Consider the following 22,788-nt stretch of genomic DNA (forward strand, 5'->3'; position numbering starts at 1 on the left):
GAGCCCTGGGATGCAGGGAGAGCGGCCCAGGGCTGTGCAGGCGGTGGGGTGGGGGGAGCCGGTCCCAAACCTGCAGCAACCTTCCTGGAGCCACCTTGGAGCCGGGGCAGGTGAACAGGCTCTGCAGCAAAGCCTTGTTCAGAGGTATTTCATGAGGCACAAAGATAGCTTTTTGGAGGTTGAGGGGCACCCACTGAGCCTGCACATCCCAGTAAGGGCCGGGGTGCTCACTTGTACGGGCTCTCCTACCCATTCCTAGTGTCAAATATTATTTTCCCCTTAATTTAAAGATTTTCCAACCCCAAACAAATCAACACGTTGAGATGTTTAACATCCCCTCTAACTAATTAACAAAAACCCAGGTGCCTTCCATGTCAAAGGTGAGCCGCTCCTTTAGTGTTCACCTTGTGTCTGATCACAAGGCATCTCACTCACTCAACCAACTAATTAGGGTTTTGCCTTCCTTCTCTTACTAAAGCCTCCATGAATGAGCAGCCTGTCTGCCAGCCCCAGCCCAGCTTCCACCTGTCCTCCCAGACCTCCCAGTCCTCACCCTGGGGCAGCACTGGAACTGAACCCAGCAAGGGCAGGGATGGGGAAGCACAGGTAACACAATACTAAAGGTGTCACGAAACTGTCCCTCTGAAGAGCTTCTCCTGTGCCCACCTTTTAGAGTCCCATCTGAGCGTATGGATCCTTTATGACTCCTAGGTGCTGTCAGTGAAGATCCAACCACATCCGGATGCCCCACCTGGGGACCACCTAAAATGATTGGCCAACGTGGTCTGGGGAGAACATCCATTTCACCATCTTAGCCGTGCCAGAGTGGCTCAGAGCCTGGACTGCAGGTGGAATTGTGGAAGGCCAGTTTTGGATATTCAAATGGCCACACAGAGAGGGGCTGGAGAGGCAATGTCTTTCCTTTCTTCCTCGACCAAAGGCAATTTGCATCGTATGCCCAGGCTCCCCACCAGCCTACGGAACCAGGTGGTTTGGGTTGTGCTGTGCAGAACTGGAGAAGCTCATGCTCATGCTGCTTTGTTTGTCCTGCACCCAGCAAGATTCAGCAATAATTTGGCTTTTTCTTCATGATTTGTTGTCAGTAAACATGCTCCTCTCCCCCCCGTGACCAGTGCCCATTGGAGCTCAGCAGCAGGGCAAACCAGAAGCAGCATCTTGTGCTTCCAGCAGCAGAGGCAGCCCTTGTTTGTGCACTGACAAGGTTTGGGGTAACCCAGGCGCCGCTTTTGTCGGGCATCCAGGTTGCAGAGCCAAGAGGGGCCCCAGGAAAACACACTCTAAATTAAACACCACGCACAGGGTTCGGCAAAAGCTTTTGTTCACTTTGGTAAATAGGTGAGCTGGGACGAATGGGAATGCAGATAAAAGGAGGAACTTCTGAACAGCCACCGAGATAAACGAGCTCTTTCATCTCCTGCCCGTCTCGGAACAAGCGCTGCGTGACCGGGCGTCAGCTCGGGGTCACAGATTCAGAATCACAGAATGATGAGGTTGGAAAAAACCTTTAAGATCGAGTCCAACCATTCCTGTCCCATGCTAAACCATATCTCTAAGTACCTCATCTACCTGTGTGTTAAACACATCCAGGGATGGTGACTCACCCCCCTCCGTGGGCAGCCTGTTCCACATCCCAACAACTCTTTCAGTGAAGTACCTTTTCCAAACATCTAATCTGACCCTGCCCTGGCACAGCTTGAGGCCATTTCCCCTTGTCCCGTCACCTGTCGCTTGGGTGAAGAGACCATCACCCTCCTGTCAGGTAAGTCCCCACCTCAGCCTCCTCCAAGCTAAACATCCCCAGCTCCCTCAGCCACTCCTCATAAGATCTGCCCTCCAGGTTTTAGAATAGCACATGCAACACGGATGTCAGGAGGTGGGGGGAGATACGTGCAGCACACTGCTGGTAAGTGGGCAAGGCAGGGGGAGGGGGGTGGGGTGGCATTTCCCAACCCCTGGTAAGAAACAGCCCAATGCCACCAAACTGCGTTCATGTCAATGACCTGAAGGTCTTGATCAATGCACCTGCATCCCCTCTATCCCCTCTCTTTCCTGATCTCACCCCCAAAATGAGAGATGGAAATGAAGTGATTCCTCTGCTCACAATCAGTTACAGGCAGAGGATGAAGGGTCTCCCTGCTCCTGCCTGGGGGGAGGACACTCAGATCCCACACAGGAGGAGCAGCATGGTACAGGGGCAGCTTTTACAGGTAAAAGAAACTGATGGCGGAGAAATTCCAGCTGTCAGGTCCTGTGCTGGCTCAGGGTGCTGGGAGCAAGCCCTGCTTTTGGGCTGTGCTGTTGGCACCCTCTTCTGCCTGGCCCAACGGCTGCAGGCACTGGGAACACTCCACCTCCCCAGTTGAGAGGGACAACCTAGACGAGGGTAACACTATCTCTGCTGGGTCTCTTCTTGCAGGGGACACGGAGGTCCATAAAGCATGCAGCATCGCAGGTGCAAGCATCCCCCCTCCTGTCCCCATCCCCGCCATGAGATGCAGCATCTCCAGTTACCCAGCCAAACGAGACAAACACCCCTGTGCAGAGGATTTTGCCAGGGACACAGAGCTATTCCAGTGGTTCTGGAGAGACTGTGCCATAGGACAGCGTGCCCCTTATCCCAGCTGTGGGAGCTGAAGTGGCCGAGATAACAGCTGGGACACTTCCTCTTCTCGTAAAAAGATGAAAAGCCTTGGGTGTGTGTGAGTGTGTGGGGAAGCCCCCCCAAAGAGGGGGGCATATTCCAGCCATATGCCCTCCAGCTAAATGCAAATCTTCTCAGGGAAGGGAAATAAGGTAAAGAGTCCAGTGGGTGCAGACTGGACTCCAGGTGACAGAGCAATGCAAACATTTGATCACAGGTAGGTTTGTGCCTGTTCCTTCAGCCTCGGAGCAACAAAGTCAACAGCAGAAATACCAAAGGTGCAGAATCACTTTGGGCAGAAACTTCCGAGTTAAAATCAAATTTATTTAGAGGAAAAATGACTTTACAAGAGGTTGATGCTGATAACTAAAAAGGAAGATAAATAAAAGCTTGTTACAAAACCCAATGGTTTCTTGCAAGTTACAGAAAAACTGAAGAATTTTACAGTCAATAACCTGCTCACTTTTTACATAATTACAAATTAACATACAGCAATTAGGTTTTACCCTCTTTAGAAATTCATTTTCTCAACTTTTTTTTTTAAACTTTTTTTTTAAACCTTTTTTTTTTTAATGGGTTGAACACCAAAAATGCAAAGCATATTTATTTTCTTTTACTTTTAAAGAAACGAACAAAAACCAGAGGTATACCAGGTTATCATAATACACCTCCTGAACGCTCTGGGAATTACTCAAGTGCATTCCATAATAGTACAAAATGAACACAGGGCTAAACTTTAACCATAGGCGAACTGAACTGGGCATAGATTGTTTTCCAAATTGTATTTTGAGTCAGTGTTTGTTACTGATGAAGAAAACAGTAAAATACTTCAGAGCACGGAAAGGATGGCTACCTACAGACAGCTTAACCACATATGAAGCTTGCAGCTGTATGCAAAGCAGTGAACGTTGTCCTGCTCCCCCCCGCCCCCCAAGCAATGGAAGCTGAATACATCTGGGTAGAGCATCAGTGTCACTGGAAAGAAAGGGCACCCAGCCCTGGAAACGCGGGTGGGAAGGGAGCCAGCGTTGCACTTTCCCATCACTGGAAAGCATGAGGTGTAGGAGATGAAGCCAGTTCAGCTCGCCTATCTTTAAAACCTAGCTGCGTGGCTGGATTGAGAACTGTCGGTTGCTGCCCCTTCTGGCCAATGAAGCGAGAGCTACGAGCAGCAGGGGAGGGGTTTTTATCTAAAAGGGTGCCTTAAATTATGTTAAATTCCCAAACCTGGCCAGCAGGGAGAATAATTTCCAGAGTTCTGGTTAACAAGGAATGTTTTGTGGGATTTTAGTAGATACTCTCTTGTGCCTCCTGCCCAGTCCTCCCTTGTCCTGTGGCCACAGATTTCCTAGACGTCTTCCTTGGGGTTTGGCACCTGATGAACCTCTTCTAACTCGGTGGCATTTGGAAGGACTGGATTTGGGTGTCTCAGTGACAGCTCTGAGATATCCTAGTGCCTCAAGGAAGATGCAAAGATGATCAGACTCTATGGATGCTCTTGCAAATCTGCACAAGCTAGTGGCATTGCTGTGCTGCTCAGCAGTGGTCAAACTTCAAGAGCCCACCCTCAGTGGTGGTGGCACCTGGGAGGTCTCCCAGTGGCCTGTAAGGTTTGACTAACAGCTTGGTGCATGGAAAGGGCCTCACTTTACTTATTTGGTCGCATCCTCCCCACATCTCCTTTGCTTTGGGTTTCTCCAAGGAAAAGGAGATGGAGGGCAAACCACTGGTAGGACTGGTTCCCTGCCCACTGTGAGGAAGATGATGGTAGCACCAGCACGGGCTCTCCTGGGGATGTACCTGAGCCATCAGAAGCCAGTTCACTAGCCCTGCACCCGCCCTGTCTGCAGTGGGGCTGTAGTCAGGTTCACACCCACTCTGGTCTAAAAATAATACAGAAAGCTTGGCCCTTCCTCCCCTTCGGCACAAAGCCAAACCAAACCAGGAACACACCTCGCTGCAGCTCAGGTCTCGCTGGGGATGCAGAGGGGTGCAATGGCAAAGCTGATTGTCTCCACGTAACCAAAAATAAAAATGGACAAGACCAGTTTTATTTAAAGTGCTTTATGGCATCAAACTGACATCAAGTCACACGTTGAGATGATCACGTCACTTGAAAGAAGCTAAGGCCACCCCCACACAACTCCATCAAGTCTCACACCGTTTGCTACAGCTACTCTCTATCACCAGGGTATTCTGGCACCTCCAGCTAATACTGACCATGTCTGTACTCCATCTGAGCCCGTGATCCCATCACCCTGGTGCAGTGATAAAGGCCAGGCAGAGAAAAGCCCAAGAAAAGGGAGTCTGATTCTTCCCCTCCATGAAACACTAGCACCACAAGCTCTGAGAGCCCTCACAGTGTCCTCTGCTCCCTCCAACAAGACGGGCTTTGCACAGGTATTTTTGGACTTGCTTGGTGTCCCAGGAACCCAATGCAAAACAGGGTGGTTTGGGTGCTCCAAGTGAGATCCAGGGACTGGCTCTGGGAACCAGATACAGCAGCAGGCTGGGCAGGAGAAATAACTTGCTTTCAACTGCAGCAGGGATGCCAGGCGTGGAACTGGAGCAAATGCAATTTTAAGGCCAGGAAGAGGAAAGGCTTTGGAGCTGTAAAGGTGATACCACAACTCTAGGCAACCTGCAGGGGTCAGAGTGGGAATTTAGCTCCAGAGACCTATGCCAAGCCTTTCCAAAGAAGACCTGAGAGGGGAAAAATAGAAGGCTAACAAGGTAAGAACAAGCCCTCACCTCACTAAAGGTAAAAGGAGGAGGAAGCAGTGTGGGACTAGAAGACTTCATTCCAAAAAAGTGAATCACAGAGTAATACTCATCTTCCAGGGAACAAAGGTCTGTTCACCAGAATATGAGACACAGTTTTAACATGCAGTACTTCTGGTCAGTGTATTTCTGACTCCCACATGTGGTTTCTCTGACAAGGAACCCTGGGGACCTCAGGAGGTCACTTAGCAAATACTGCTTTCACCTAGGGCACCGAATCCTTGTTTCCAACTGCACAGGCCAGAAGAAATGGCCAAGCCTGGCAGAGACTCAGCCCTGCTGCCCTGGGTCACACGTCTCCCTATCTATGCCCTTCTCAGAGCCATGGGACATTCCCATGTCAGAAGTCAAGGTGTGTCAGGACAGGGGGATGAAAAGAGAAGCTCACACTGACAAGGGCTATTACAGCCTGAGGGGAACTTGCAGAAATACAGGGGACCTGAAGTCTGTTTACACAGCAGCAAACATGAGCCACGCTCTGCTTTGGCTTCCAAGAAGATCAGCTTGGCTCGTTTCACAGATGCACAAACAGCAGGGCAGAATTCACCTAGTGAAAGTGGTGGCTTTGTTATGAAAAAGGTAACAGCACAACACCAGCACACACCTGCTCCAGCTCTTTTCAGGTTCAGGAGAAGAGCTGCCTGGATGTCCCGCGACAAGGGACCTGACCCCTCGCATCACTGCCAGATGCTCCACGTTTTGCCTCTTCCTTTGCCTCACAGAGTATGAGAAAAATCTAACCAACAGTGTTTAAACAAGCAGCTCACTGATAGGAGGAGTCTTGTCTGAAGCTGCTGCTGCTGCTGCTTTTCCCAGACTCTCTCTGGCCCAAAGATGCTCTGCCTTAAAGAATGCTCTCAGTTCAAACTGCAACTCTGGGCATGGCACTGGCTGCTAAGCAGCACTGCCCAAACCCTGGGTGTTTTAAGAACCAGGGAGGTAAGAACATTTGGTTTACCAATCTCTTGGTAAGAAAAAAACCCAACCAACCAAACAAAAATAAAGTAAAAAAAAAGGAAAAAAAAACCCCAACCCAACCTAAACTGTCCCTCAAACAAAAAGAAAATAAAAAGCCAAAGGAAATAAAAAAATAAACCCAAGTAAACTTCTTTTAAAAAAAGAACTCTTTCAAATAAACAGAAAGATAAATATTTTTGCAAGCCCTGCTTGCAATTAAGAACAAGCACCAAATAATATTTAAAAAGCAAAATAAAAATAAACTCAATCCTTTCTCTTTCTTTCTTCCCCTTTTTCTTTTACTTTCTTTTTTTTTTGACTCTTAATAGTTCAGAGAGCTTCAAAAGCAAGCAGGCATTTAGGATTCCTGCACTGACCAAGACAGACCAGTCTAAGCATCCACCTCACCATCAATACTGCTGGTTCTCAGCAGTACTGAGCTCTGCAAACCACTGTGGGTTACTACCTGTGAGAAGCCAGAGAGCAAACTGGAATCAAACAATAGTGCAAGAAGAAATCCTACTATTTTTTAAAAAGAAAAACTGGTAGGAAAGGAAATGCACTTGAAGTTTCAAACTCTGAGCAAACCCTTGAGCTACTTGAAGCTGATAACGTCTCATAACCATTTACAAATCCACTCAGGCAATTCCCCTGACAGGGTTTGGAAGAACAAGGATTTTGGTACAAGGTTTGGCTTGCTGCATTTCTCTTCCCCCACTGAACACATCCCTGTTCTCAACAGGTCTACAAACACCTTGGGGTTGACACGACAAGAGCCACCCTCTGACCTGCCCCTTCTGCTGATGGCAAGGTGGGGATGCACGGGACACACTCGCTGTACAGCCCATGGCAATGGAAAAGGACCTGTCCCACTGTACTTTGGTCCATGAGGAGCTGTTATCTCCCCAGGAACAGTGAACAAGCACACGGTGTTGTACAGGCACAGGGACTAGAAGCCACCTCTTTGGTGTTCACTCTGCTCCCTGCACTCCGTCCCCTGAGCTGCAATGTCTCACTCAAGAGCTCTGACATTCCTGTTGTCTCATTCTGCCTTAGGAACAAGCAAGGGAAGCTGACAACATCCAGAGAAACTGAAGCCCAGCAGTAATGCAGAAAGTGTGTGGGGGAAGAAATTACAAACAGAAGAACAAAGGTCCCTAAAAGAAGATTTTTAGCCATCTCTCCAGTAAGTCATCAGGCATGTAATGAAGGGATGTCAGATGCAACTGGAGGACTACAGTCTGGCAAAAAAAAAAATCTTTACTTAGGGGATGAGAAGGAGTGAGCTAGAGCTCAAAGAGATTGCATTAAAAATGTTGCTTAGAGTTGTTCCCACTTGAGCACTGTCTGTTCTGGCTCCCTGGAGTTGCCTTACAACCGAATTTCTCTTTTCTGCATTGTTATAAATATACCCAAAGACGTTCTGCCCGATTCAGGAAACAATCTGACATTTAACTCCTCTGCCCCATGGATATCTTTTGGAATGACTTTAAATTCTTACTGGTTTTTCCCCTGAATTTGTATTCTGAATGCTCTTACTGCTTCCTGGTGTATGGTTCCTTTCTGAAACCAAACAGTCCACGTGCCATGAGCATGGATGAGCACAAAAGGAGCGTGTGAGTCAGTGGCATTACAACTGGAGCAGTGAGGGTGAGATGTTTAATATCTACACGCTCCCTGAAAGTCCTCAGGTGTCACCTGTCCCCATGGGGCGAGCTGAGCTGGGCTGTACAGACTGTAAGCATATCCCAGTGGATACACAGATACATATATGTATATATACAGTATATCTATATATGCCAGTGTATACGCACCATTTGTAGAGTCCTAATCTCTCACTACATGCTTGGTTTTGGTTATGTTCCCCAGAAAAGGGGAATCTAAAGGCACAGACCCCTTAAGGCTATGTTCTCTCATCCTTTAGCAGTAAGAGGAGACAGAAAACTTCTATCCCAATCCATTTAACCCAAGGTTTGCACAGAAAGACGGCACGATTTGCCATGCGGTCAGCCTCTGTGGTGAGGATTCAGGCAAAACCACAGGAGAGAGGCCCTTTCCTGTGCGCCTCTTTCACTTAGACTTCAGAATATGTTTTATTTAAAACCTCCAGACGCTTGTCAGATGCAGGCACCAGCAGTGTGCTGTGGAGAGGGCAAGGAGATGTCCACTGTACCAATGCTGAGAGTGACCGATGGAGCCGTCTGTGCTCAGCAGAAGATCTCCTCACCATCCGGAGCTGCTTCTGACGAGTGAGAATCTGCAGCACAAAAAAACAGGAGGGAATCACTATGGGGATACAGCAGGCAGAGTGGGACTCCACGTGCACAGAAACCCCACTGTCTGCTAAATCCACCAAGCACCTTAAAAGATTTCCAGTTCCCTGATGAGCTACTATGAAATTACATCTCGTAACTGGTGAGCTTTCCTGGGAACAAGCTGGAAAACAGTGAGTTAGTATGGATAAAGCTGGTCATCTGAGTGTGAGAACCAATTCCATGTGGGTCAGATGTTTGAGGTACAGAACTGAGAACTAAGGGGATGCACAACTACCAGAGAAGAAAACTCTTACGGGTTTTTTTCAGATGGAGAGACAAGACAGACCAGCTGGAGGGGAAGGGAGGTCACTGGAAGGGTCTGTGGGTATCACTTCTAAACCCCAACAGAGTTAAAAGCAGACAGCAACACCACAGGGGCTGCAACAGCCAGGAGCATCCCAGCAGAAGCTCCTGAGAGCACATACACTGAAGCAGGACATCTTCCTCCTTGGAGCAGAGCAAGCTGAAAAATAAAGGGAGAATCCAGCCCATGGAGGCTGTTCAGGGTGGCATGGGGAAGGGAAGGAGCAGGGAGCAGAGTGTGTCCTCACAACACCAGGGGCTGCAGAACAGGCAGAAAAGCCCACAGAAATCACTTCATGTTGGGACCTCCACTCATCACAGCTGATCTTCTCCATTCCTGTGTTACTGACTACTTTCAAAGCTAGATTCTGTGGATACCACAAGTTCACTGGCTGGAGGGAAAAGCCAGCTCACCAACCCTGAAAAACACACCTATAACCTCCCCTGACACTCACCAGGCTGTTGGGAGCGATGTCCTCTGCCCTTTTTCTTCTTTTCCTTCTTCTCCTTTGGTTTGGCTAAACTGAAGAGGCGAGTAGGCATCTGGGGCTGTTCCTCAGCTGCCTTGTTAGTCTGGTTTATTGTGCTAAGCAAATGGAAAGTGCTTTTCTCTTTGTGTGTCCTTGAAAGACTGTTCCTTTTGGGGGAGACGGACAGTTCTGCATCAGAGTGCCCTTGTTTAGGAACGGAAGGGCTCTTCTCCTTGGAGTCATCGATGCTGGACTGGGAGGAGACTCTTGAAAGTTTCTCATGTAGATTTGAAACCTAGGAAAAGGAAAAGAAAACTGTTTCACTGGGGCATGAAAAAGGCTAGCAGACAACCTGGATAGGAAAGGTGCGTCCCAGCAGAGACAGAGGTTCTTCTAGTAAACACTCAGCTTAAAAGTGGTCCCCATCCAGGCAAAACAATGAGAGGAGCCACCCTCTCTGTTTAAGACAAAGAAACAAGGCATATAAAGAGTAATGCTCCAGTATCTTCTGCTCATACATGTACTGTGCTATGTATCAACAAGCCAAGGGCAAATATTCTCTAAGATCTCGACACCAAGACTCACCCTGCATCGTTTGTGCACAGAGATGGTGGCAGAAGGCCAAGGAGAAGCGTGCCTCTCTGGCAGGGGAACGCCAGCACACGGCACTGGAGCGGCATGTGTCAAAGGAAGCCTTCCCAAGAGAAAGATGAAAGCAAGCACATTCTTCCTGATTCCCCCCCCTCCCCAACGGCTGTCTCGGGATATAATTGAGCCCGTGCATTCAAAGGGAAGATCAAAACAACAGCTCAACAAAGCCTCACCGAGCCCTCTATTAATAACTCCAAAATGTCAGGAAGATACCTGTCTCAGAAAGGTGTTTCCTTCTCCTGATCCCCTGGGCCCCAGAGTTATTTTGCCTCTCAGCCTCTCCCATAGCACCCATACCCTGTGTGTGCCTGGTGCTGGAACAGCTTCACTGTGTGCTCAGGAAACTTCTGGCCTGATCAGGAACCAGAGTGGGAGGGAGCAAGGCTTCCTTTGATGATTTGCTTTTCAGAGCTCGCTGCTGAGCTCCGCAATTAGTTCATTCAGGCACCCAAAATAATTTCCATTCTGCAATCCAACATTTATAAACTAATTTTGCTACAGCTCGAAGCAAATTACATTCAGAATGAGTGAGTTACAAACAAACGATCAACAACAGGCTTAAGGTTCAAATTCAGATGCTTACTCTCCTCAGCCAGACTGCTGCAGTTACAGAAAAAATAAACCCCAAGTTGCTGAAAAACGCACACAGCAGGATCTATGAGGGGGTTTTCTTTCTGGTTGTAGGCAGCCAGACTCTAGGACAGGCACAATATCCATCTCTTTGCTAGATACCAAGAATGCTTTTGTAGAGGGATATAAGTGTACAGCCTTCCTCTGCAGTTATCAGCCTCAAAAGTGGCTTTTGTGACAGTTGTAGGGTGCAGGTTACCTACAACACTCAGGCTAAGACTGAAAATGATGTCTTGTCTTCCTGAGTCCCTAGGACTCAGCCCTCATGGGGTGAAGGCAAATGCCACAGGCAATATCGACCTCCTGGGACTACCCAGGGCATCTTCACTGCAAAGTCAGCCACCTCTGCTCTGCTGCCCACCAACACGTGGCACAGAAAAGCAAGCAGAGCTCAGGCTGTTGGAACCACCTACCATTCAGTACTGGCCAGGCATGCTGAACACACAATGTTGCATCAACGCTGGCAATGCCTCGGCAATTCTGGAGGTGCAACAAACACAGCGCTGAACATCACATGCAAGGAAAGAGCCTGGCTTTAAATACCAGGCCCTGCGTGTCTAGGGCTGGCTTGGAGTTAGTCCATCCCTGCTGGCAGGCAGCAGGGGCTGGCTGGGAGCTCCCTGTGGGGCACAGCTTCCCCAGCAGCCCAGCTGTTAGCAGCATTTACCTGGTTATGGTCAGGTTCTTGCCGCATCTGAGCTATTCGCTCCACGTCTTGCTTCAACTGCAACTTCTCCCTTTCCAGCTGCTTCTGCGCCATGCGAAGTCTCTCCAGGTCAAATTGATAGGAGTTCTTCTTCATCTGCAGCTCCTCTTGCCCCCGCTCAAGATCCTGCAACCCTCTCTGGACCTGCTCTTCTTTCTGGGCCAAACGGGCCTCATGGTCTGCCAGCTCCTTCTCCCGGACTTCCCACTCCTTCTCTTTCCTCCGCCTCTCCTCCTGGTGCTGTGTCTGCTGCTTTTTCAGGTTGGCCAACTCCTGGCGCTGCTTCTCCAGGTTGCGCTGCTTCTCCTGTTCCAGCAGCGAGGGCGGCCGGCAGAAGCTTCGGTTCACAGCCCTCTCACTCAGGGCCAGCTTCTGCTCCTCAATGTAGGTGTCCTGCTGCACCACAACACTCTAGGAGAGAAGGGGAACAAATCACTGTAGTGCTCTCTGCAGAGAAAGAGAGAGAGTTTCCATCCCCAAAAACCACAGGGTGCTGCACAGAACCCTTTCTTCCACCACCAAATTCACAGCTCAGCACTGCTGCCTTATGGCTGGGCTACCGGAGGATACTGGCAGAGCATGTCCCCCAGCAGCTTCCCAAATTCAGATTGGGCATCAGTTCATTTAGGCAGCAGCTCACTCCAACAACCTGCTGACACGCTGACTGCAAGCCAGCTGCAGAGTGTTCAGCCACACAAGGATGAGATAGAAAAAAGGGAAGGGGAGATGGGAGGCAAAGCATGAGCACTGTTACTGGCTGGTGGGATGTGTAGTTTGGGCAAGCAACATGCAAAAGTGGGATGAAGAGCAACACCTACCTGCAAAGCAAGGAGCTGCTTATAGAGGTTGGTAACTCGTTGGAGGACCTGATGCAAGAAAACAAATGCATTACTATTAGATCTCATTGGGTGAAAGCATCCTCCTTTTCCACTGTAACCCACTGGGTCTGACAGGAAGTATGTCCACTCTTCATTTGCAATGACCATCAGCCCCCAGTATATCAACACATGCCTTGGACATCTCTCAGAGATGCCTGGCATCTTCCTTGCTTTCCTAGCTGCAGGGGCGGCAGGGGAAGAAACATCTGCAGAAACACCAAACAGCACAAATCTCATGGGAAATCCTGGGTTGTCTCTGCAACCCATTTCCCACAGCATTGGCTTGCTCAAGAATAAGTAGAGTAATTGGGATGAAACCCGGAAATTCAAGTAAAAATTTCAGGGAAAGAACTTCAAGGAGTGAAAAAAGAAGAATCTTAAAATGAACGTGGACTATTTGTACTCTTCCACCCCTTGCTGACCCATATGGGGCCCACGGTCATGAGACAGAAAACCTGCAATACAGCAGGCAAACAAGTATGTTCACAGAGGCTCTTCTGAAAACACAGGTAAATGCAAACACATTGTGCATCAATACAGAGTAAACTACTTGGGAGGGATACCCTATCCCTAGATATACTTTCAGCCTAGCTAAAAATGTCTCTGAATCTCTCCTACAATTACTTTTAAGAAGAGACAGCACCGCAGTGTTTGCAATAGTGGTGTGATAGCCAGTATTAAGAGAACCGCTTCTCATTCTGCCATTAGCGTTAATTAGGAGTTATGAATGTGTATCAAAGGGAGAACAGAAATCTAATTGCCCCAATTCACTGCACCTGCAACATAAAATTAAACTCTCTCTGTCTGCAGATGCACAATAAATACAGCCCTGTGCATCCTAGTGGTAATTAACCCTTGCTGCCTATAATCAGTACGTATCGCCCCGCTGGCAAGCAGATGACAGTCAGCGAATTCCCTGTCTGCAAATCCAAGGTTAAACAAATAAATGACACAGTGGGTTCAGTTTAATGTATTTAAAAGCCTACATGCGCTCCAGCAAATGAAATGTATTTTCTTCTACATTATCACCTATTGAGACAAATTCACTTGCCACTTAAATGAAGGAAACAGCTGAGCAACAGAATCAATTCTTACCTCGTTCCTTTTCAACATGAACATGGGATTAGCATTTCCACCCTATGAAAAGATCACAGATTTAATATGAGAACAAATGAGAAATCACAGCGGATGTGTTCCGAAGCTGAACTAATGACAGACACATTAAACTCCCCTCCATCTTCCATTCTGGGAGAATTCATGCATGTTTTTTAGGCAAGTTAAAATCATAGAAAATAAAATGTTAATTAGGTATCATTTTGTAGTTCTATGATGGATCAATCCACAGCAAGAATAGGTGCAAGGTTATAGTTGACCTTATCATTTCAATAACGATGCATAATTAAACACATGCTTTAGCTGATCTGCAGACAGATGGCAGATAACCTGTGCCACAGAGGAATACAACTGATTTGCAATGGTTTTCAAGGCAGGATTTTAGCTACTGAAAAGTGGTTTGGAGCTGCTCACTTCCAATTTTATTTTATTTTTAGCTTCTAATTGTCATGAAATTCAGGCATTTTTCAAGACTAGAATTGTCTCTTGAAAGCTGAACTCAGTGGCAGCAGACAGATAAACCAAGCGATACCTTCTTTAAAACGCTGTCTGATTCTGTTCTCCGAAGGTCTTGAGCATCCTCGCCTTCATCTTTTGCTCCACCTAAAGGGAGAAGCCAGCATTGACACTGGTTATTCAGTATTTCAAGACACAGATGAACTTGCTTATGTCTGAGAAATTTAATACAGGCAACTCAGATGTTTCACAAAAGGGGACACAGTACTCTTGACACTTTAACTAGATGCTCTTGCTCCCTACATATAGAGAACATGTCAGCACCACCAGAAAAAGTGGATGGGAGTTCAGATTAGGACTGACTTTGGTTTCAGACAAGGTGCTGATGAATTTGGCACACACCTATTAATTGGTGCTCTGTCTAGCCCCCGCACTGCTGTCTGCCACCAAAGAACGCTTGCTGAGAAGACAGGAGGCAGAGTAAGAGCAGATGGAGAACAATAACAGAATCATATCAAGGTATATTATTGCAGGTAGAGTTTCAATGCCTCTCCTGTGCAAATGCAATTTACAGCTGGGCCAGATACTGCTGCACAATACCCTGTGTAATTTTATGCTAACAATTTCTCCTTAGCCTTAGCTATCAGAACCCTGTATCTCCAAAGAGACACCACACTTCTTTCTGTAACTTCCACCTGGATGGCTCCTATCAGTGCTCCTGAGCAGGACTGAACCGAGTTGTGGTGCCAAAAGGGCTTGCAACCCTCCCTCCACTCGCACTGCCCCTCTGCTGGAGGCAGCAAAGGAGTTACACAGCTCTTCTGTCCTCTAGCTCTTGCCAAGACTTCTGCACTCTCCTTGCCAGCTAAGATGCAGCCCATGGGAAAAGCCACACCTGCAGTGATCACTGCTGCTCTTTTAATGATAAACAACTTTACATACACCTGTAGCTGCAGTAACGTGAAGGATACCATACCTACTGCAAAGCCCCTCTCCTCCCACCACCCCATGGGAGGCTTTGCTATTCAAGGCTCAAATCCTTCTAACAGACTTTTTCTCCTGGGACCTTCCACCTCTTTGCAGGAGGAAACACCTCCCTTCTGCCTTGCTGGAAAGTAGAATGAAGGGGAGTCAGGTTAATAAGCCTTGCCCAAGGTTGCACAGGTTGTGAACAGAAGAACTAGAGATAAAAGCCAGGTTTCATGGCTCCCGGACTCCAGCTGAACAAACAGGTCCTGCATTCTTTTTCCCCAAATTCTCCCAAGACCCTACAACTATTGAATTACAATCTAATTCAAAAGAGGATATTTCTACAGAAAACTTAAGAGCTGGGCAATGAACAGCCTGAGGTCGTCCCATTCATCACTGCAACAGAGAGGCACAACCCTAAACAAACCCCTCCAGGGTGAATATATTTGTCATGACGATGCCAAGGCCCGCAGAGGGCTTTGTAGCTTTCCAATAGTGCTGGGAAAACCTCTACATACTTCTCATGTCTGACTGTCTGGAGCTAACACTGCTCCTTTAATGCACAAGGTCAGACGAGGTCCAGCGATCCCAATGCTGAGACAGACACTAGCGCAGCAAAACTGGCTGTATTGGGAGTATGAGTGAGACCACAGAGAAAGGAATTTGAGGACAGGGAAGTTTCTGATGACTAGGGGAAAGAAAGAGAGCATTGGGAAGCAGCCAACTATGCAGCTGAAATAAATATTCACACGTTTCTTTGGGAGAGACTTAATAGCAGGATAACACAGTTGTCTGTGCAACACAAATGCACAGAGAGCAGAGCCAGGGATGAAGGTGCCTAATTCACCAATATCCTCATCTATTTGCAAATGCATCAGAACCAGGCTCCTAAAGGAAGGTAACTGAGGACTGAAGAAGAGAGCTGCAGATACTACAACACCACAAACAAACTAACCTATCAAGAAGGCAAATGCCTTCCCATGGCATGTAAGTTGTCAAGGTGATTTAGAAAGAGTAGAGACAGAGGAGTGAGGAGCTCCTATGTTTAAGTTTCATGCAGCTAAAGGTTCTTAGGTACCATCATTCCACCTGTACCTTGGGTGTTTTTTATTTATTCTATTAACTGTTGGAGAGGAGTTGGGAAACCCAAATCACCAGCTGCTAGAGTCCTTCCGAAGGAAGAGGATGACATGTATTATTAACAAATGCTGATGCACACACATCACTCACCCTTGGAGTTCATCTGATGACTGTCAAATCCTCCAAAAGTTTCTGCCCTTCTAGGGAGACAGATGGGGCCAACACCTCCATCTTGTTCCATACCAGTGCCCAGGCTCCTGTTCACCAGGTCGTGCAGCAGTTCAACTGATAAAAAGCAACAATGTCTCTGTTAAAGACCACCTCAGGCTTCTGAGCTACTTTTGTCCCTGCCAGAGCTCAGGTCAGAAATTCACATGCTTTGCTGTACTAGAAAACCATGTTTCTATGACAATGGTATGAGCAGCATGCTTTCCCCTTGCAAAAGCTCAGCCTGCCAGAAATTCCAATTTCTGTAGCTCTGTAGAGGCTCACATCTCCCTCTCTTCTTCCAGGCAACCCTGGTGTGCTCTGACAAAAGCATTTAAAGATTTGTAGCCTCTTCAAAAATCCCATTGGAAAGTTGCCCTGGAGTGTCCATCTACCTTTGCCTTTGCTGACAGACTTGGCTGTCCCTTGCAGGAACCCCAAGCACCTGCTGGAATTCGAGCCCCAGTCTCACACCCTGTTGAGACTGAAGCACAGCAAAAGGCAGAACGGTCCAAATTTCAGTCAAGGATAAAGCCTGCATTGTTCCTGACCTCAGTGCAGATTCAATGCATGGTTGCTCTGTGCTGACTTCCCTCTTTCAACAGGCATCAACATCTGCTTCCTCTCCTTATCCTCATTACCTGTCCCTGAGACAATACTGTGAGTTGCAATATCTCCTTATGTTGTTATTCTGACAAAATGACTACTTCCCCTGCAAAACTGGTACCCAAGGACTGATGGCTTCACTGACAGCTTCACCCAAGGCAGGTTCTTTGCTTAGTGTAATTAACATGTCACCCTGACTCGCTCACTTTCAATTATTGCATTTTTCATGATGGCCTCTCCTTTTGGTGCCTCATCTGTGTTGGCTCTGAAGAGCTGCCTGGAGTCTGGTATGTCCTCCTGCAGATAAGTGTTTGCCATGTCCTCGAAGATTTTAACCTTCTCCTCCAGCAAGATGGAAACCTGTTTGTCCTTCTGAATAAGTTGTTCTGTGGGGGTGAACAGAAGACTGAGATGAAGACAGAAAATAAAAGCTTTGGCAAAGAAACCGAGCAATTCCTGAGATACTGGCCCCATCTAGTGGAACCTGCTGATACAACCGTGCCCTGCACAATCCTATGCAGCAACAGCACCCAGGCTGAGGTACACAGAAGGGCTGCCAATTATTTGCTGGTTGCAGGATTTTCACTCCTTTGAAAACACCCATAATTGAAACACAAAACCCAACGCGACGATTCCTGTAATTTTTTTAAAAAATGCTCCCCCTCTCTGTTCCCAGGCAGGATTTTACCTATCAGTCCTCTCAATTTCGCATCTGACAATTTCTTTTCAAAGTCAGACTCGTAAGGGACTCCTTCATCTTCATCTTTATCCCTGGACAAGAGACATGTCTCAGTTACTACCAGTATACGACCGCGTGCATCACCTGGCTTTCAAGAACAGCTTGGTAGCTTACATGGTGTTCATTGTGTCTTGAATGATCTGTATCCAGCCATTACGCTCTTCTTTGGAGCTGGCGTGGACTTCCACCATTTCAGGATCTTTTCCACCCATGCTGATCAGGAACAAACCCTTCTCTTCATGAGCCACTTCTCGTACGATCAGCTTCTTCAGAGAGATCACAGTGGATTTCTGGTCCTTCAGATGGAAAGAAATGGGTGAGGAGGGCCGAACAGTACTACTAGTTCCCAGATCCAAACTGGCATTTAAAAGGTCCATATCACTACTGCTCCCAGGTTGTAAACATTTCCTGAACTTGTTGGCTAATTAAAAAAATATTAATTTTAATGGATTCAGAGAAGAATTCCATCAGTTCTGTGGGAAAAGCAATTTCACCTTGTTCTATTTCAATAAAGAATTAATTTAAAATTGACTTTGTAGTTTTGCAAACTCTACCATGTTTTCCTCTAACTCCAGCAGACCTTTGATCTCATCTCCTGCCCACACTCTCTCTGTGATTAATATCACAGCACCTTAAACTTAGTTCTGCTTGCTAGCGCCTGCTTCACACACATTATCTTCACGGTTTCTCCCTAGGATGGAGTAACATCTTGTTTTCAAATGCCACAAACCCCCCTGCTGTTCTCAGAACCTCAGAGCAGACTCCGTGGAGAAGACTTAGTGTTCAAGATGATGTTGGTTGTGTGCTCTGGTTTCTGTGTAATCAGCCTGCTGGGTTAAACATCCCGTCACTGTTGTGTCATTTGCCTATGAGTCAGCTCCTTTGTGCGTTTCACAGGATGCTACAACTGGGGTGACTGGGTAGTGGTTCACTATCAGGACTTCCGTGCAAATGAGCTGCCCCTGAGTAGAGCAGTCTGTGCCCGTTGTTGGTGAAAGCGAAATAACGAATTATCAGCTTTCAGAATGTTCAAAGCCTGGAAAGGTCACAAGGTTTAGCCAGTCTAGACCATGCCTGCAAGGTACAGCCCCAACAGACTCAATTAGGTACCAGGTTTCCTTTAGCAGGTCACTGTGACTAGCCCTTTTATGAGGCCTGCCTTTAAAACCCAATGGCTTTGGTCCTACGCCGTACAAATATATCCCTCTGACACTTCTTTTCAAGCTGTTCTGTTGAATTTTCCGCAGTGGCATTTCACCACCCTGCCTGCCACAGGAGCTCACTTCTCACCATGTATGAGGACACTTCCTTCTGCTAAGCCTCATTTTCACAATGTTTTCATTATCCTGCTGCCCCTCCCACCCCAATCGCTGCTTCAGTTCGCACAAACTGCAAAGCAGGAGGTGTATCAAGTGACAGGCAGGATTTCAAGGCCAATTATCAGCTGTGCCAAGGAGCTGTAGAAAAGGGAGGTAGGGCATGAAGACATGATTTCCTATCAAAAAGAATGGAGCCTGCTTAGCAAATGAAAATGTTATAAGCTAGAAAATTAAGGATTTTTTAGAAAGCAATGGCTGGCTTTGCCTCACAACATACACCCAAGGTTTCTCACATAGAAAAGCAAAGAGGACAAAAGGCTGAAGCCTTACCAATGAGGCAAAGACATACTTCTGGTCTTTCTCCTGAAGGAAGATGAGCATGTCAGAGAGAAGAACAGCCTGGACTTCTGCAAAAGAAAGAGCATACCAGTGCAGTATAACCGTGCAACCCACCCCAAAACAGGTTTGTGTTAATAAACCACTGCCAGGGAGCAGTGGGCTGTTTTTGAAAATCCTGGAAGCAGAGTCAACCCTCCACTTAACAGGAGAGGCATCTCCTGGCGATGCTGGGTCAGGTTGGCTCTGGACTGACTTTCCTTTAAGCAGGACACAAGAGCCTGCAGGGAAACCTGCAGGATTTTCTCTCCACAGTGGGAACAGGGCTGCTCCTCTCCATCCACACACTAACAGTTAAGTCACAGGCACAGCAGCGAAAGCCAGAGATGCTCACTGAATAGAAGCACTGTTTTGTCAAACAATATTTTAGCCCTCAAGCAAAGTATCTACACAGGAAGTTTTTGGGTTTTATGGTTCTCTTGATGAGTGGTTTGCGGAGTGTGAATTATCATGCAATAACAATATTTGTGCCCTGCTGTTTCTTTCCCAGGAAATACTAACTTCAGGAGCCACCACAAATTCTGCTCACAAACACAACTCTTGCCTGCCCCAAGGAGAGCTGACACTCTGTGTGAGATCCAGGACCTGACTTTCTTTCACGGAAGAAAGAAGCATAACATCACACCAATGGAGGATTTTAAATCAGAATGCAGCCTTTTCCCAGAGCACACGTTCAGCTTTCCAAGTCTCCTAATGACACATCATAAAGTTGCACAGCAACTACCAAGTATAATGCCCCACCCAGAGACCTCAGTACAAAGAGTTTTTGTGTAATGCACTTGGGAAATCTTGTGACAGAGAGGAAGCAAACCAAAAAGTTAAGTCATCCCGTGGGTAATTCCTTCCATTCTGTTCTGGGAAGATGGGATCCATTCCAGATAAAAAGAACCATCAAACTTTAATCAAAGCTGCAAAATGAATGCAAAGCTTTGGGACGTTTGCAAAAGTTGGCCTTTGACTCTGTTCCTCTGTTGTCTGTGCACTCTGCAAGAGGGGAAATGCTAAAAGCCTCAAAGAAAAGTTCTTCCTATACTTCTCTGCGCTCTATTTCAAAATCTCACAAAATAGCCTAGGAGATAAGAACAAGTCTCTCTTTCCCTGGGCTCTGCAGCTTGTCTGCAGGTCCTGCTTTTGCTGGGAGCTTACATTACAGACACAGGTATGTTTATGCCTTTCTGTGACTCAGAAATGCACATACAGACTGTCCTTATCACAAGATTTCACAACAGTGGCGTAACTTCTTCATCGACCATCTAAAGTCAATGGTAATATTACACCATCTGTGAACTTCCCGTTTCTGAAATATCAAAATAAATCATGCCCAATAAAGAATTTCATGCTACTACTGCCTCCCTACCCAGCATCACACCAGGCTACCAGTCCCCCATTCATGCCCAAATACCCTGGTTTAATCACCTGATACTGGGAACAAGAGAAAGAAAGGCCAGCCTTCCTGCCCTGTCGGTTCTTACTGTTACCATGGTCCCAGCTACAGGCTTACTTGGGAGATTTAGTGCTTAATTCACTGGAGAACTTCAGTGGTCAGCAGACCACAGCACCTTAGATAAACTATTTCCATCTGATAACAAAAAGAGCAATCCAAAAAAACATCAACCAAGCAAGAAACAGCTGCAGGGACACAAGAGCCTCTCCGGAAGAGTTTGCATCAGCAGCTCAAGACATTCAAGAGCAACGAGTGCCTGAGACACTTCTCTCGAGTTCCAGTGAAACTCAAAGGTACCACTGAGCCTAGGCAGCCCTACTGCAGACCTGAGAACAAAGGACAGGCTGTGCTGCTGCGGGCAGAGTCACTGGGAAGCTGAGGTTGAGCAGCGAGCACACTTCCTGGAATTGCTACACATGCGCATTGTGGCTCTGGGCAACTGCAGCCCCCACCACGTCCTGCCCAGCCAAAAGGATCCCCCAGCAACTCCGCTCCCTGGCTGATGCACCCACAGCCTTCAGCAGGCATGCTATCAACAGGAGGAAGAGCAGCCATCACTCCAGAAACACTGTAAGGAATTGGAAGTGCTGTGACGGGAAGTGAGTGCACACCACTGAGAAAGCTGCTGTCAAATCTTGCAAAGAACAACAAATAAAGGCTAAAGACACAAATTTGAGGAGTAATCCTACATCCAGAGAGGATGAGCTGTAGCCTCGCCTGGCAGAAGGCAGGATCACCTTACCTTTTAAGCGTCCAGCTGTGCTTTTCAGTGAAACAGGCCCGTCTCGGATGAGCTTCCGATGCCTCAAGTCCTCTCTTGCAAACATCTGACCACTCTTCATCCTCATGATGGACTTGCTGTCTGTCCGGCTGTAAATCTCATCAAGCCGCATTTTCTTTTCATATTCACTAACTTTGGTGTTGACTGCAGCGATCACATCCTTAACGAGGTTTAATGACTGAGTCAAGTCTTTATGTTCCACTTCATTTTCTTTGAACAGAAAGAGAAATATCTCAATTCGCATCATTCTTGTGGACTCTTAACTTCCTGATTTTACTTCCTTTATTCCTCTTCACCCTCTCAAATTCCTGTATTTTAACTTTTTTAGTACTTTCCTGAGGCAGATGGCACTTCTCACCCTTAGGGGGAGTTTCACAAAACCTTCCACATGCATGGTTGAGGCCATGGACTAGTTCAATACACTTGGTATATGAGAGAGTCTAGATGAAATGCACAAATTAACCACGTATTTTAGCTGCTATCAAAGAAAAGCAAGCTGGAAGACTTTGGGGAGTCTAAGCACCCTGTTCCCTAATTAGCTAGAGACAGACTTATAACAACTACATTAAGGCACTTGAATAATTAATCCTAAATAGAGACATGAAACTAAATTATGCTGTTACACTGGTGTGAGACAGTGACAACTGAATCAGTAGGTCTATTCTAAGAAAATCTGCTTCACCTGAAAACAGGATCCAAGAAATTTACTCTAGAGGAACAAATACACACATAGAATAGTGGAACTGGAGCCTACCTTTGGTGTACTGCAGTATCCTTTGTAAAAGGACCGGGTACTTTGTGATTCTCTGTGTTACCAACAAGATACACTCAGAAATCCCAAGCCGCCTCACCAGGGAGCTGCTCATTTTTTTCTAAGGTAAAAAAGATGAAAATTTCAGTTTTGCAGCAAAACACTCACCAGGAGTGCAGAAAGGACACACTTCTTCCATTGACTGTGTCTGCTCTACCAGGTCCTACCTTGACAAATGCCTGAAACCGCTTGTCCTTTGAGTACAGGTCTTTGAAGTTATTCACGGCCTCATTGTGATGGCCGCAGAAATTGCCGTACGTTGTCTTCATTCGCGTGGCGTTCTCACCAGAGAACTGCAAGACATGAGACAGAGAGGTCCAATTTGCACAGAGCTCCTGGTGTGATATCTCAGTAGTGCCTGCCAGTCTCTTTAAAGAACTTGATGAAAACAAATTAGTCCAAAGCATCCTGAACCAAGCAAGCAGATCTCTAGAAAGCAAAGAGCTCAGTTTGGGACTTGACTGAGTTCACACCACAAGATCTGGTATTCTACCTCACAGGGATTAAAAACCAC

At 46.9% G+C, this 22,788-nt stretch overlaps 1 protein-coding gene across 1 annotated transcript in view; it reads right to left on the reverse strand.

The window, feature by feature from the left end:
- Window positions 1-8,512: 8,512 nt before the first annotated feature.
- Window positions 8,513-22,788, reverse strand: part of AKAP13 (A-kinase anchoring protein 13) — a gene marked incomplete at its 5' end in the record, with an annotated part of 150,529 nt that continues 136,253 nt past the window's right edge. Inside the window, 14 exons of the mRNA XM_084267772.1 lie at window positions 8,513-8,657; window positions 9,474-9,783; window positions 11,437-11,886; window positions 12,294-12,341; window positions 13,449-13,490; window positions 13,999-14,069; window positions 16,122-16,256; window positions 16,991-17,170; window positions 17,473-17,555; window positions 17,638-17,819; window positions 19,173-19,249; window positions 21,425-21,673; window positions 22,218-22,335; window positions 22,442-22,567. Of these exons, the coding sequence (XP_084123898.1) occupies window positions 8,608-8,657; window positions 9,474-9,783; window positions 11,437-11,886; window positions 12,294-12,341; window positions 13,449-13,490; window positions 13,999-14,069; window positions 16,122-16,256; window positions 16,991-17,170; window positions 17,473-17,555; window positions 17,638-17,819; window positions 19,173-19,249; window positions 21,425-21,673; window positions 22,218-22,335; window positions 22,442-22,567 (2,121 nt within the window). The 3' untranslated portion in view covers window positions 8,513-8,607. The remainder of the gene's footprint in view (window positions 8,658-9,473; window positions 9,784-11,436; window positions 11,887-12,293; window positions 12,342-13,448; window positions 13,491-13,998; window positions 14,070-16,121; window positions 16,257-16,990; window positions 17,171-17,472; window positions 17,556-17,637; window positions 17,820-19,172; window positions 19,250-21,424; window positions 21,674-22,217; window positions 22,336-22,441; window positions 22,568-22,788) is intronic.

The sequence above is a fragment of the Gallinula chloropus genome, assembly GCF_964237585.1.
Source record: "Gallinula chloropus genome assembly, chromosome: 9".
NCBI lineage: Eukaryota > Metazoa > Chordata > Aves > Gruiformes > Rallidae > Gallinula > Gallinula chloropus.